Raw genomic sequence first — 16645 nt, forward strand, 5'->3', positions numbered from 1 at the left:
GCTGAAAAATAATTACAAGCTACTCAAATATTTAAATAACGCCATTATGAAGTTATAGTTCACCTGAAATTGTATTTGAAAGGATGTGATCAATATTAATTGCAGTGAAGAGGACAAATTAGCTAAATGTATTCATTCAATTGTGGTTTTACAAAATGTTTATCTTCACCCTTCATTTCATTCTCTTAAACTGATAAATTACCTGCTAGTTATGGAAAGCTTTCCTAGCTGGGAACCGCTTCACGTGATTCACTAGAACACTCTTTTTACACACATCTGGATCTAATCACTGCAGAATAAGTAGTACTGCACAGTTTACTTCAAAATGCAAGATGGCATATTTAAAGAGCATTTATGGTCAGAAAAGTGACTATGTAAAAGCAGCACCTTCTTACTTAACAGATCTGTTCTGTGAGCATTCAGAATGACATCTACTGACTTTAGTGTCAAAATTAAGTTTTGACTACTTTTTGCTCCTGTAAATCTAGCAAAGCAAATAAAGCTGAGGGTGAGCCAGATTGTTCTCTCACTCACATTCACACAATTAAGTTCCAATTGCAGAATTTTTATTATTGGTCATGATGCGGAAGTCAGATAGAACTCAGCTTTGGTTTGCCAGGCTTACCTTTAGAAAAAATCTTTACAAGTAAACTGAGTGAGACTTGAGATGGAAAGCTGTGGTCTTGTCTACATTGAAGGTTTTGGTGGGTTTTTTTTTTTTTTTTTTTTTTTTAAACAACATCCTACCAGCACTATCAAAAATGGCAATGCTAGTGCAGACCAGTTCCTAATTAGATGATGGAATAGTAAACACACCAGTGATTGATGTATATGCTAGTGATTTCACCACTGCTAGCTGTAGCGAAGCCACCAACTGCTGGAGGTTTCACAAAAGCTTCAGCATAGACCGATATAATACCATTTCTATAGTCACCTTTCAGAAGGTATAACTACACTATCAAAATAAGAGAAGCGGCTTTCCACATGGACAGAAGGTTTGACCTTTTCTTTAATGACGCAAACCTTCTGAATGAGTCACTGAGACCTGGACGACATTACCAACAAACAGAATTTAACCAATTTTGTGATTTCTACCCATGAAATCACTAACAACTCTCTCCTGAAACTATCTTACTACTTGCTTTGAAGGGGCTAATCTACATTTGGAACCAAATCTCAGTAAGGAGGATACTAATTCATGCACTTTTCTGAAAAGTGTCTAATACATTCATGAAAAAGATTCCTTCTCCCCTCCTTCCCTCTACACATAACACTGGGGATCCCTTATCAATCTGCTCTATTTTGCCTGTTAGTAAGAAGCTCAAACTGATTATTCTAACCTTCAGAGTCTCAGAGTATTTTTGTAACATGAAAATCTGAACATTTCCTTTAGAGCAATTCCAGGCACTGTGGATTTCCTTCTGTGATAAATCTGCAGATATTCTAATGTGTTCTTAAATGAAACAAGTAGATTTTTATTAATGGAAAGCCTCAGATTGCAAGGTTTAGCAGTATAGTCAGCATATAACTAGTTACCTTTAACCATGAACTCTGAACAAGTCAGAAAGGGCAGAAACTGAGTAATGAATCGTAATCACCCCAGGCAGTGTTGTGATACCAGCCACATATGGCTAGCCCATAGGGGGCTCAGGTGAGAAGTGTTTTTGTATTTTTATAGCACTCTTCTTTTTTGCATTATGTTATTATTAAGGAAAATAATATTCAAGAAGACACCTTACAAAGCTGCCACTTATTAGATCCTCTATAAGAAGAGGCTTCAAGCTCCCGCAGAATTCTGGCATGATGGGAAGCAAGAGATAGCTGATTCAATCTGGCGATGGATGAAATGGGAAAACACCTCTTTTGCCCAAGGTGTTGTGTACGCAGCGGAATTTGCCACAGAACTGCTATTGCTGCAGAATTTTATTCCATGATCAAAGCTTAATTTAAAAAAAAAAAAAAAAAAAAAAGTAAGATTCTAGCCCTTTATGGTTGTGAATACAGGTGGCTCACCTTTGGAAAATCAACTGATGAAGTGCTGTCTGCATAAGAGCTAGTCTACACACAAACTTACACCAAATTAACAAAAGGTATAAATTAAAAGCTTATCTAGGCATTTTCATGCATGTGTGTGAACACTTATTTTGGAAGACAAGTGGTTTAAGTTGTTATGGCCAACGTAGTACCTGTTTGCATGTAGACTAGCCCTAAGGCAGTGCCTACATTAGAGATTTTTGCACTGGCAAAGGTACATCAACGCAGTGAACCAGCATAAACAAACACCTAGTGAAGACACAATGAATCAATTTAAGATGAGGTTTACTGTGTGTAGACAACCTGAAATAATGGCTGAGAGGCATGAACTGCCCCACACATCTCAGAAAGCTGCTACCTATAAAACCTAGTTATGAAAATTTAGGCCTTGCCTTCACTGCTAAAAAACATACGTTTTTACTAAAGCACCTGAGAGATCCCAAGTTACACACTGAAGACTAGATACTTTAGTTTTAACATCCGGCAAACTTGCTGAGGTCAGCCCTATACATGCATCTATTTTAGCAACAAAGACAAGGCCTCAAATGGCAACAATGTTAACTATTTAACTGCTGGTTTCAGAGTAACAGCCGTGTTAGTCTGTATTCGCAAAAAGAAAAGGAGTACTTGTGGCACCTTAGAGACTAACCAATTTATCTGAGCATGAGTTTTCGTGAGCTACAGCTCACTTCATCGGATGCATCCGATGAAGTGAGCTGTAGCTCACGAAAGCTCATGCTCAAATAAATTGGTTAGTCTCTAAGGTGCCACAAGTACTCCTTTTCTTTTTATTTAATTGCTGATCATTTTAGTAGATACATCCAGCTAGTGTGCTTATCTCAAACTGCCTCCTACAACTTCCCAGCTGCCAAAAGCGCCGTTTTCCACCCACCTGCCAAGATTTCCAGCTTCTCCACCAATAAATTATTTTCAATTCTGCAGCACTTTGAAAGTGAAAAAATTAGAAACTAAACTAAAATTAAAACTCATGAAGAATACTGTTCTGGTTGTAATATTTTCATATTTAACATAAACCTCTATTTTGAATTGATCTGATCTGCTGCAGAATTTAAGACAAGCTTGCTGTGGAACAATAGAGCCTTGCTCTTATCCTTGCTATAGGGCATTTAGCTCATTTTAGAGAAAATATTTGCCGCTCACTTTTTAGAAAACAAAAGATTTTTCACTTGTACTTCCAGAAAATGCAAAATTAAGAATTTCAAGAAATTAAACTCCCTCCCCTCCAATCTTTTACATTCCCATAGAACAAGTACAGCAGACATTTCTGCCCTATTTAATTCAGTTCAATTTTGGACCGTGGATATAAATTTGGGTGCTGAACGTGGCAACATAAATGTCAACATTTTACAAAAGCTCTCTACAATGCCGTATATCTCCTGTGTTGTGCACACTCGTATTTTTGATATTCTTCTGGAAAGATGACCCAGGCAAATACTTTCAGCTGCACTGGCCAATCTAGATGCATAATTAGACAAAAAGTCAATGGGAAGGAGGTGGCTGAAACCAGGAACAACAGAGAGGTGAGAAGGGGAACAGAGTATATAGGGGGGTTTAAACAAGATTTGGAAATCACAAGTCACTCTACATTTTAAAAATTCAGTGGGAGGATACAACTAATGATCTTGCAAGATCTGTGCTGAGTGCTTCCTTGGGAGCACCAGCAGACTGGAAGAGAGGAGAGTCTGCTATGCCAAGCAGTTTCACTCTGCTACAGCTGGGTAAGCGCTAGGTGCAGCAGCAGCTAAGGCACAGAGCTCCACTGGAGAATCTCTGCAGGAAGAGGCACACAGAGCAGGGGGGAAAAAACCATCTCCCCAACAAAATTCAGCTACCAATAAAGATCTCAGCAATAAGGCAACCCCTGCCATCTCCCAATTTTCCTCAGTTCACCGTGGAAAAATTAATATTATTTTCTTACTCCAAGGACGGCCAATGATTCTTGAACACTAGAAATAGGAAACTTCCACCCGAAAGTAGCAGGAGTCTCACTTATTACTGTGGGATGGAAGTGTGCATGTTTAACATCTATATTTAAAGTAGCCTTCAGAAGTTACTGGAACTGTACACTCTATGGTCATACACTATGGAAGATCCATTAGCTATACATATCAATCCATCTTACAACAGCCGGTGAGAAATCAGAAAGTTAAAAACTTCAAGTCTCCTAAATAATTATTTCTCCATTTCCTTTGTTTAAAAACAGACAAAGTAACTGAAGTATGACTTTATCACTTAATTTTTCCATTCCCATTTATCTTCTCATACTGCTGGGTCTAGCAACATTCCTGAATGCTAAGGCTGGAATGCTGCTTTGAGTTTCTCAGAGTATTGCAGATAGTGCCTGCCCATTGATCCAGGAGAATGATCTAGGTCAAAGGTCACTCTTTATTTTCTTTCCCCTAAGAAGAATAAGGTGCTCTGAAAAATTGCCCTATTGATTGCAAACTCTGCACTGACCCAGATGGTAGTGCCATGCATGCAGGAGTTTGTGAAAGATATTTTAATGCTTAACTCTATAGTGCAGATATTTTTTACAATTTTGGTGGTAAAGTAGAATACATTACCAAAAACAAGACAATTTAAAGAAAATTAATTCATATACAGATTTGATAACTAGCCAAGTTAGAAACAGTTAACTGTTTAAAAGAATTGGAGCCAATTTGTTAACTTCCTCTTCAATTCAAAGATCTACAGGTGGAATTTGAAAACGATAATGGAAAAGCAAGCTAGTTCGATTGCAAATAGCTTTTCTTTTAATTAGATGACTTAAATGGATGATCCTTTATATCTTGGCTTATTTTTAATAACATTTGTAATGTTTGCAGTCAGCTAATTATCGTTTTGCTTTAGAAAAACATAGGGCTCTATAATTCCATTGGAATAAGCAGTTTTTACAGAGTAGAAATGTATATTAACTCAGTACTTTCCAAACATAAAGCATAGACTCTTCATTACATACAAGGTCTTTGGTTAACCTCTCAAAGAATGTATAAGTATTATTTTGGCCACCTGAGAACTGCTATATAGTCTCACCCTTGAAAAAGTATTCTAGTGAAAATGGCTGAACGAATAAGAAGTTGAATGAAGATTATGGCTCAGATCCTTGGCTACATTGAAGGCAATTTTACACCACAATATCACTGTAAATCATCCCTGATACCAACTTAGCCACTCTTGGGAGCCTTACCCCAATTTAGGGCAGGATCCCCCGAGTGAGAGCCAACATAGCAGTTTCCCAACATCCATGACCAGTGGAACCCATGAGTAGTTGATCCCTGGTTGTCATATGTGAAATCTAGCAGTTTATACAAACTGAAAATCATTCCTCTCAAAGATTCATTTAAATACAATATTTTTTGCCCTCTTCTTGCAGGAGGGCATGTAGCAAAAACCATCACAATCACGCTGTCCTCCCAAAAAACTGACCAAAACCTCAAACCATTAATTAGAAATATTTTAATAACCTCAAGTCCTTTTTAAGTAAGCGAAGGAGAGGGATACCGAAAGTGTGTGCATAATATTCTGAGGGGCTGTGATACTAAGTATAGTAAAATAAGATGCCTGCTTGTCCACAAAGATAAAGAGGGCTGTCCATCTACATAAAGGAAATGAGTGTTAAAAACATACCAAAAATCCTGAAACTGTTGTGTAACAATTCTTTATTTAAATCTGAATGAAAAAAAGTTTACTTTTGTGAAGGCAAGGTTTGTGTCTCTTGTTTATCCTTTCTTATCAGTAAATGTAAAGAGTTATGCTGACGTGTACAAACAAGAGCTGCTGTCAATTTATTAAACACAAATTAATTTGCAGGTAGACTGTACAGAATTACATAAAATGTCAAATTATTTTGGTCAGCCTGCTTCATTAGATCAGACTCCTATTATGATCCCCAATGATTTTTTAAAACAATTCAGCAGGTATTATATTAACATTAATTCCCATGTCTAGTGCAAAGCTTTGTCTCAAAGGTAATGTTTATAACAGCAGACTGATTGTGATAACTTTGATTAATAGACACTCCCCCAACCAACTGAACAATAGAGATGGCACCACACACATTTTAAAACATCAAAGCTCAATTAAACAATAAATTTGGCATAATGCTATCATTTCGAGAAGGAAAGCAAAAGTTTTACTTTTGTAAGTTTATAGCTTTCAATCAACCCACTAACTTTAGTATCTTCTAAGAAAAAACGGTTTAACTTAAAATTAAAAGAGCTCTTAAATACTAGTTTAAGATGTAATAAAAGTACGTCCAGATGTATTCAATGAGATTTAAAAGATTTACAGTAAAGAATAGTGTAAAGAAAAACGATTTCCCCCCCAAATCTCACACTATATACTAATTTAAAACTACTGAAATTCTCTAGTCTCTTATTTAACTCAACATACCTCTTCTTGCAGTCCACCAATGCATCATACAGCAGTCTCAGAAGAGTATGTTTTTTCTCTGTGCTGAGATTCCAGTCAGAAATCCACTTTCGAACCTTCATAGAAAACAATTTAAAAAAGTGTTGCAAACGTTTTCTGAAGAGTAATCTGACTGTTAACATTAGAACTACAAACACTGCCCACTTAAACACTGCCCAGGCTCTCCTGAAGAGGAAAAAGAATGACGGAAAGGATCTTTCCCAGAGATCCCTGTCTGGCTCTTCTGGGTATTCACTCCACAGTCCAAAAATCAGGAAAGTGCACCACTGGAGGGCCAGAAATCAGTACCTCGCACCCTCTTCCTAAAGGAGGAGAGTGGGCTTACAGATCTCTGCCTCCATAGTGAGGGACATCAGGAGGCAAACTAGTGTCCCAAAGCTGGTTACAGCACTTTTCCCACACCCTGCATATTCAAACAAAGCTCAGACAGATCTGATGTGTTTAACATCAGGGAGAGATGTTTACTTTCTAGTTTGCTATGAAGAGCAGTTTGACTTCGATTGTAGGGACAAAAACTTTTAAAAGGTCAAAAACCACAATTAAAAATTTGCTTTTTATTCCAATTGAGCTTGATAATTTTTAATAGTGATAGCCACTATGTATTACCTCTGACTACCCGCGTACAGTTAATATAGAAAATAACTAGTGACACCACATCAATTACCTGATCTAGTTCATTTGGAATGTACTGAATGGCACCACATGCTGAGGCCACTTTAATAAGGCTGCAGTAGACTGTATATCTCACAGGAGTATTCTTATCCATACCGTGGAAGAGATTGCTCAGCCTAAACCACAAAGAACAAATCAATTAACCCTAGCAGGTTTGGCAATTAATGAGGTGAATATGTACAGACACCAATGTGTCCACTGACATGTGTACTAGTATATAAAATGTAAATCTGTCTAACCACCATTAGAGCCCTGTGTGGATACAAAATTTATATCCACGGATATAAAGCAGATATCCGCGGAGCTGATGGGCTCTAGCAACAACGAGTGAGACCAGCGCGGCCATGGCCAGCAACTGGGTCAAGAACTGCAGCAGCAAAAGCAGCAGCAGGTTGGGCCACCACTTGTAGGAGCCAGCACCCAGCCCGGGCAGCTGCTCCGGTGCGGCTGGGCTGTCCCCAGCCCCATCCATTGAGCCAGACACCAGGCTCACTGGCAGCTATCCCTGGTCGCACTAGTGTGTGGCTTGCACGCTACCAGACAAGAGTCCCTTCCACACAGCAGTCCAGGAATATGCGAGTTGCTTGCGCATACTGGTGTAACCAGGGACAGCTGCCGGTGAGCCTGCTGTTCTTGCTCGTTGTTGCTATAGCCCTGCAGCTCCGCGGATAGCCACGGATATAAATTTTGTATCCGCACAGGGCTTTAACCACCCTCATCTCAGTGCTGGGACAGAGATGACAATGGCTTACTGTTTTATAGCACCTTCCATCAGAAGATCTCAAAGCACTCTAAAAACATTAATAAATTTAGCCTCAGAACATCCCAGTGAGGTAGGTAGGTATCCCCACAGATGGGGGAAAAGAGGCAAAAAGGTGACAAAAATGCAAAGGTCACACATGTACAAAGATTCAATAGAAGCCAGTTTTCAAATTCCTAGGCCTGTGCTTAAAAACAAACCAAAACACACACACGACTATCCCTCCTCCTGAAAGGAAGGATATTTTATAAAATATTTTAGTTCCCCTGATCCCTAAGGGATACTTACAGCTGCAGCCTCAGAGATGGACGCTCGCCTTCCCGAAATTTTACCAACTTCTCACACAGGCTTTCAATCAAAGCTTCTTGTTTGTCAGGTTCCAGGATAAGAAGCAGAGATACTACACTGTTCATTACACTTTCAACATCTATACATAAACAAAACATGCATCAGCTTAACACTACAGGCAACAATTACTTCATCAGTGCTAGAAATGCTCCTGCCACTAATGCTTATTTTGTCTCCCCATGACATACTGGAAAAGGGCAATTCCAGCCCCATAGGCTTTTTACAAAATCAGTTATTAAACTGGACAAATATAATGTGTGTGACAGCAGCTCAGTTTAACCTGCAATCAATCCCCTGCCAGCGTATCTCAACCCTATTTATTTTCCCCTTCTAGGGTGGAAAGAGAATTTGGTCTCCATGACATCAATCTCGATATTTTATGGGAAGCCAATGTAAATTAAAAGATCTCCATCCCTATCTTCAAAACACTCAATGGCTTGGGTTCAGCACATCTAAAAGATTGCCTAAAATTTCAGAATGAGGACTATGATCAACAACTCTGTACCTCAGGCACAATGGTACTTTATCACAAGAGTAAAGCTGATCTGCCAAAGACAAAGCTTTTTCAGGAGTCAGTCCCAGACCGTAGAACGAACTCCCACAGAAACTAAGGACCATCAATAAAGCTCATTTCCTCTGCAAGTGCAAGGTGCACTTTGACTTGTCTGCTCTAACAAACATACAGTGACATGTCCATATATATTTTAAAAACGTACCAAAACACTACACTGCAAACACAATCCCCCCTTCACTCCCGCCCCCCGCCCCCCCAGGGGAGAAGATAAGAGGAAAATTAACTACATGTGACAAATGTTTATTACATTGCTTAATGCACAACTGGAAGGCACTCAAATAATAGTGATAAGAGCTGTACAAGAACCTACAAAGAATATGATTCTCATTGAGACTGCCAACAAGGGTGCCAATTAATGGCAGCCATAGCTGCAGTTTGTGCTATGGACACCTGCTCATGACAACACAGACCCAAGAGCACCTTGGTTACTGAGCAGCCAAGAGTTTGCAACAACTTTCCATCACTATCTACACTGGAGTAGCAAATCCCCTGGTTCGCCCAGTCCTTGCAAACTATTTTTAATCTCAAATACCCTGATGTCCAATAAAAAGATCACTGTAATATTCCAATTCACCAGACTCACTGGAATGCCAAAATGGAGATGAGCGTTCCCAATATTTATCTTCTGGGATTAACTGTACACCCCAAAAAGCAATGTAAAAAAAAATATTAGCTTCCCCATGACAAGCATGGCAGACTATTATGAATACAATCTTCTCCAAATAAGGCTACTTCAGTTTAAAAAAGTATGGTCATTCTGGCTACAGAATTATGGGGTCTGTCCATATATTTTACATGCATTTGTCTGCTGCAAGATGCTAAATGATCAATATTCATAAATATTCATCCCTAAATGAATCCTCACCCTTTCAAATAAGACAGGCACATCGGCTATCGATTTTGTCACACCTAAAAGATATAGCCATATACAAAGAATAATTTAGAATATAGGATGCACAGAAACTCAGGTAAGAGCCATAGTACACTTAACATTTATTGCAATTAGTACTGCATCCTGTCGAAAGGTCTCAGAAGACGTTACATTTCTAGGGCAAGGTTAACTGATTTAGTTTACCCTCAACGTTAACAGTTACTTGCATCAAATTTCCTCATTCTTCTTAAAGTTATGCTGCTACCTACTTGAATGGCTCCCCCTGCTCTTAACCAGCAACAAATCTTATTTCACCACTTACTTTTTAAATGGAAATTGGTTTTGTACACGATTAATCACCCATCTCAGACACAGTCATAAGAACATAAGAATGGCCATTCTGGGTCAGACCAAAGGTCCATCCAGCCCAGTATCCTGTCTACCGACAGTGGCCAATACCAGGTGCCCCAGAGGGAGTGAACCTAACAGGTAATGATCCAGTGATCTCTTTCCTGCCATCCATCTCCAACCTCGGACAAATAGAAGCTAGGGACACCATTCCTTACCCATCCTGGCTAATAGCCATTAATGGACTTAACCTCCATGAATTTATCCAGTTCTCTTTTAAACCCTGGTACAATCCTAGCCTTCACAACCTCCTCAGGCAAGGAGTTCTACAGGCTGACTTGTGCTGAGTGAAGAGGAACTTCCGTTCATTTGTTTTAAACCTGCTACCCATTAATTTCATTTGGTGGCCCCTCGTTCTTATATTATGGGAACAATAACTTTTCCTTATTCACTTTCTCCACACCACTCATGATTTTATATACTTCTATCATATCCCCCTTTAGTCTCCTCTTTTCCAAGCTGAAAAGTCCTAGCCTCTTTAATCTCTTCTCTTATGGGACCCATTCCAAACCCCTTATCATTTTAAGAAAAGGAATCCTTGTGGCACCTTAGAGACTAACACATTTATTTGAGCATAAGCTTTCGTGAGCTACAGCTCACTTCATCGGATGCATCAAATAAATCTGTTAGTCTCTAAAGTGCCACAAGTACTCTTTTTCTTTTTGCGGATACAAACTAACCCGGCTGCTACTCTGAAACTAATCATTTTAGCTGCCCTTTTCTGAACCTTTTCTAATGCCAGTATATCCTTTTTGAGATGAGGGGACCACATCTGTACGCAGTATTCAAGATGTGGGAGTACCACGGATTTATATAAGGGTCCAAACTATATTTCCCATTTCTTCAAAAGGAACTGCATGTCATCAAGAGACAGGACTGAATACAGACACATTTTGCCTTGTTTGAACTACCACACTGAAGGAAACACATTTCTTCACCACTGTGGGAAATTCTGCCCTTTTGTGGGTTAACAAGAGCCTGTTGTACTGTAATAATGTTGACACTTCTACTGAATACAGTGTGTTCATGTATGAGTCTTTATGTAGTGAAGGCCATGGAACAGGTTTCCAAACCTTGCCAACAGTTATCTGAGAGGGTGTCTGTGCAAATGATTTATTTTGTCTTCTTTTGTGTCTGCATTATGCAGATTCAAAGAGAGGAGGGAAAGAATGGCTTAACTCCCACAGACCACTACACCATGTGCCGCAGAGACTAAACACTGCCTTACATGGCCTCTAAGTCTATTTGTGAATTTACACCAGCCAAGGACAGGGTGAGTATGGTATCATATCACTTTCACTGTAGGTGAATAACCTCAGTACATAGCAGTTTCAAAGTTCCCAGCTGGGATTCTTCTATTACTGACAAAAATTAATGTTCTTGTATAGGCTGGTCCCTTTAAAAATTTAGGGTTGGATTTTCAAAAACTCCCAGCACTGGCCTAGCTCTGCTCTCATTTAATTCAACAGGCGTTTTACCACTGATTTCAAATGGGCGCAACACTGAACACTTCTGAAAATCCTCCTTAATGCATAATGACCTTCCTATGCGTACTCTCTCTCTTGGTCTCTCTGCCGTGCAAGTGCTCTGTGTAACTTAAGGTGACTCACAAGCTCAGTCATCATAAAGTTCCTGAATATGCTAATCAAGACTTTCAAAGACACAAACCTTTATCATCCTCCTTTAGACATACATCACAGACTTCAATAATCTGAGCCAAGTCACTGTGAAGTCCACCTTCAGAGTTCTCTTCGGAGATCTCAGCTCCTTTAGATTTCAGATAAGCTCGAAGTTCTGCAGCCTTTTAAAGAAATAAAGAAACTAAAGAAACTAATACAAATGTACATACTACTAGCAACATCTTATTGGCGGTCTTCACTTGAATGAAAAGGTGTGCTTTTAACTCAAATTAGCTAACTTGAGGTAAAATCCTAGTAAAAAGCAAGACAGTTAGCTGGTTCCCTCAGTCTTGTGTGAAAACTACAAATGCCTTGCCTTCTCTAGGATTTTACCTCAAAGTAGCTAACAATCTGAGAACATACCTCCTCCTTGGTGACAAGGCCTATACCTTAACTTTCCAATCCAACACTTTACTAAATGACAAGAGTATAAGCTCTTTGAAGACATACGTTTGTACAGCGACTAGCACCATAGGGTCCTGATCTGATTGCGACCTTTAGGTGCTAGTGCAATACAAAGATAAAAATGTTTTCAAAAGAATTTATGTCAAGGATCAAAATTAAATAAACATGGTATTACTTAAGAAATAACTGAAAAGTACATTTCAGAACCCCACAATATATTAAGAGATTTTGGATTCAATGTTTGAAGACCTGTTACTAGACATTCATGCCACAAATTTCTAGTCTCTGTGGTTTGAGAGTATTTTCAATGTTTGTTTATTTTGCAGAACTTAAATATTTTTTTAAAAGCCTTCAGAAAGTGAGCAAGACAGATTGAAGCAAAAGCCCAAAGATATGAGCTAGCGCACACCATAATGGCAATTTTAATACCAAGAAGGTTGAAAGAATAAGTAATGTCGGATATCTGAGTTAACTTTCTTTTTTTCTCTCCTCAAAGTAGGACTCGAGGGGAGGAATGAAGGAGGGAGGGAGAAATAAAAGATGTTAGAGGCATGGGATTTGGGAGCAGGTGATTAAGAGACAATATTGGATGAAATAATTAATATTTAAACTAATCAAAGACATAAGAAATGCATTAAATTTAGTGTTCTAACTTTGAGCAAAGTTTATTTTAAAGGGCCTCATGGAGCTCCCAAGCATTTTGATGGAACTTTTGCAATTTCCTATTCCCACAGTCTACAGAGCTCCAGCAGGCACAAGGGTAATATATTCCAGTATTCATTTAAAGAAAATGGTATGTAACATGTTCATCAGTGCTTCACTTATTTGTTTTCTAGTCTCAGGAAATGTTTTATGTTTGTCTTGCAAATATTGTTTAGTCCTTAACAAAGAATGTAACACCCTGTATTATTTGTAGATTAAATATCAGCAAAATGATATAAAACTGAACTTTCCATTCAATACTATATATATGTTTTGTGTCCTCAAGAGTTTCATATTGCTGAGCACTGTTAAAACACCACCTTGTTTCATCTTAAGAGAGATTTCAGTAACAGGTGAAATGATATGGACAATAAAGTGCTGTAGGATCATCTGGGATAAAGAGTTATATAGCTCTGGTACATTATTAATTCTGACTTTAGAAAGGCTTTGTATGAGAAATCCACCAGACCCCACGCTCAGTGCACTGAGGATCAGTTACAGCTTCTAGCTATCAGGGCCATTCTAGGATGGACTGAAACTGACCACATGGGCAGTGTTATTGTAGCCCCGTTGGTCCCAGGATATTAAGGACAAGGTGGGCGCAGAAATATCTTTCATTGGACCAACTACAGTTGGCGAGAGGGACAAGCTTTCTCAGAGCGACACAGAGCTCTTCTTCGGGGCTTGTCTTTCTCACCCACAGAAGCTGGTTGGATAAGGGATATCACCTCATCCACCTTCTCTCTCTCTGGAACTGACTAGCCGATTACGGGGACACCGGCAGGAAGATCAGTTGACGCTTTCCAACCCCACCCCCGTCCCGGGACAGGCCTGAGGCAGCCCAGGCCCCAAGGCACGCACGGGATCGCGGGGGCGCGCAGCACAAGCGACAGGGGCGGGCGGTTCTGGCGGCTTCCCGAGCGTCCCTCCCCCGGCCGTTAACCGTCAGGGTGCCGGGTCACTCAGCCCGGGCGCGCCGCGGGCTCGCTGCCCCCACCCGACAGCCGGACGGCTACTAGCTCCCCCTCCCCGGGCCCCTCAGCTTGACACTCGGTGGGTTTGAGTCACGGAAGCCGGCGCCCACTGGCGCTGCCGGCTGCGGCGCCCCGGGACGCTGGGAAGCAGCCGGACACGCGGTGCGGTGCGGGCCGGAGCCGGCACGGGGAGGCCCCAGGAGGGAGCCGGGTGCAGGCGGAGGAGAGGCGGCTGCACCGCCCAAACCGCGGACACCCAGCGCGGCTTCCCCAGTCCCCTAACCTGATCCTCCTCGGTAATATCGATAAAGGCCGGGACGCTCATGGCCGCGACGGCTCCCCTGCCTGGCCCGGAGAGAGCACGCCACCCTCACCGGAAAGGTGGTGGTGCGTCATTTCCGGGACTGCGCACAGTCTGCTTCCGGGGTACTGGCCGCTCTGCCACTGCCCCTGTGGGGACTGGCGGACGCTAGACAGCCGCCGATCCCCCGTGTAGGGCTAGGTACCCGCGGAGACTCGCCCCGGCTGTACGTGGTGCGGTAGCGCCCCGGCTCTGTGGTTGTTGTGTAAAGCCCCAGCTGCGGGAGTCCCGTGATAGCCCCCACTTCCCTTAACCGTTCTTGCGCGCGGGGCAGCGGAGATAAGCGGGAAGACTTGACCCTTAGCGGCTCCAAAGGCAGAAGGAGAATGTAGACAGTCCAAGGGGCTTTGTGTGCATCGCACAGCCTTTGGGGCCTGATGCTCTTTGGGCACGGGGAGGTGGCAGCACCGCATGTGTGCATCTCACTCAGAGCCCACCACCAAACTAACCTTCCCAGAAGCCAAAACATCCTCTTCCCCCCCGCAAGACAGTATAACCCTCGTCAAAGGCTAACACCTGTGGCGGTTCTCCCTCTACTTCTAAGTACCCTTTGTTCCTCTACTCTCCGCACTTCCCATCTGTTGCCCCACAAAGTCACCAGACTGCCTCCTCCTGCCATTAGCCAAGCTGGCAATAATCCGTGGAGCAGATCAATGAGGAGATTCTCAGTGATTGTGGTGACTTCTTCCCTTCCTTGGATCATTCATGCATCTGGGACTGATTCCTCTGCAGGGCATCCACTGACTCCTTTGCAGAACAATGGGCATTGTCCACAGTGGGCATCCAGTTCCCTCATTTTCTTTTTATGAGTCATGACACCCTGTCTCTGTTCTCAGATTTGTAATCCCACGTAATTAGTTGATTTCTGGGTTCAGTGGCTCCTCTCCCTTATGAGGTGGTGGGCCTTTCATTTTAGTGGACTTATGCCCACCCTTCTGAGACTTCAGATAGGCCCAAAGAGGTGGTCTTTTGGTAAAGTATGAAGTGGGAGAGAGAGCATTCTTTCAGTCTTGCCAAATTACAGACCCCAAATTTAGGAGGTATTCAGTTTTCAAATTAGTTTATTTAAATGAAAATGTATTTAAAGAATTCACAATCAATAGCATGACAAAGTTTAGGATCACCTGCAACATCATTTAAGGGTTCAAGATGCCTGATAATGTGGTACAGATGGTCATAACCAGTCACTATAAAATTACAGACTGCTGAGATGGAGCGTTACTGCTTTAAAAAATCCACTTTTGCAGTTCCTGTTGCACTGACAACTATCACAGCTCTCTCAGTAAATGAGCTTGGTGTATTTGCTGTATGAACATTTCACTAATATCCATGCTCTATATGCATTCAATTGTAGTAATACAGACATTTTCAATTTTTCTTCTTTTTTCCAACTTCTTCCCTCTGACCATTTCTAGGTGGGGAGATTAAAGAGTTCACTGCTGCCTGTGTAAACTATTCCTATTAACCAATCTTGGTTAAACAGTATTCTTGTACTGCAGGGGTCTCAAACTCAATTTACCTTAGGGCCAGTGCCAATCCTCAAATCCTCCCAGCGGGCCAATAATTTTACTCATACTGCCCAGAACCCGCCCCTCCAAACTCCAACCCCACCTGCCTAAGGCTCTGGGATAGGGTGACCAGCTTTCCCATTTTTATAGGGACAGTCCCGTTTTTTGGGACTTTTTCTTATATAGGTGCCTATTACCCCTCACCTCCGTCCCATTTTTTCACAGTTGCTATCTGATCACCCTACTCTGGTAGGGTGTTTGGGTGGGGGAGGAGGTCTGGGGTAGGGGATTGAGGTGTGGGGTGCAGGCTCTGGGAGGGAGTTTGGGTGCAGAAGGGGTGAGATGTTGGACTCTGGGATGGAGTTTGGGTGGGGGAGGGGCTCTGGGGTGCAGACTCTGGGATGGAGTTTGGGTGCTAGGTACAGGCTCTGTGCTGGAGCAGGTGGTGGGGATGTAGGAGGAGGAGGAAGGGGTGCAGGCTCTGGGAAGGAGTTTGGGGGCAGGAAGGGGTGTGTGGGAAAGGGGTGGGGTGCAGGCTCTAGGAGGGAGTTTGGGGGTTGGAGGGGGTGTGTGGGGAGGGGGTGCGGCGTTTACCTGGGGTTCCAAGGCGGGGTGGGCCGGGGGCCTCCGCATGCTGCTGCCCCCAGGCACCACTCCCGCAGCTTCCCACTGGCCACAGGGGCGCTCGGGTCAGGGGCAGCATGTGGAGGCACAGCCCCTCTCCTCCCTGGGGCAGCAGCCACGTGAAGCGAGCGCGCAGGAAGCCCCTCAGCTCCACTGCGCTACTGGTGGTGGGCGGGGCCCCGGGCCATTTTAAATCGCCCGGGGGAGTGCCCGGGGGCAACAGTTGGGGCCAAGGGAGAGACCCGGCCCCAAAATTGCTGGAGTCCCGTGGGC

General features: G+C 42.2%; 1 protein-coding gene across 1 annotated transcript in view; it reads right to left on the reverse strand.

The window, feature by feature from the left end:
* The window catches only part of EIF3M (eukaryotic translation initiation factor 3 subunit M), a 28621-nt gene extending 14330 nt beyond the window's left edge, over positions 1–14291 (reverse strand). Inside the window, exons 1-5 of the mRNA XM_074955112.1 lie at positions 14163–14291; positions 11788–11920; positions 8207–8345; positions 7151–7274; positions 6448–6542 (exon numbers count right to left, since the gene is read on the reverse strand). Of these exons, the coding sequence (XP_074811213.1) occupies positions 6448–6542; positions 7151–7274; positions 8207–8345; positions 11788–11920; positions 14163–14204 (533 nt within the window). The 5' untranslated portion in view covers positions 14205–14291. The remainder of the gene's footprint in view (positions 1–6447; positions 6543–7150; positions 7275–8206; positions 8346–11787; positions 11921–14162) is intronic.
* Positions 14292–16645: the final 2354 nt, after the last annotated feature.

The sequence above is a fragment of the Natator depressus genome, chromosome 6 (assembly GCF_965152275.1).
Source record: "Natator depressus isolate rNatDep1 chromosome 6, rNatDep2.hap1, whole genome shotgun sequence".
NCBI lineage: Eukaryota > Metazoa > Chordata > Testudines > Cheloniidae > Natator > Natator depressus.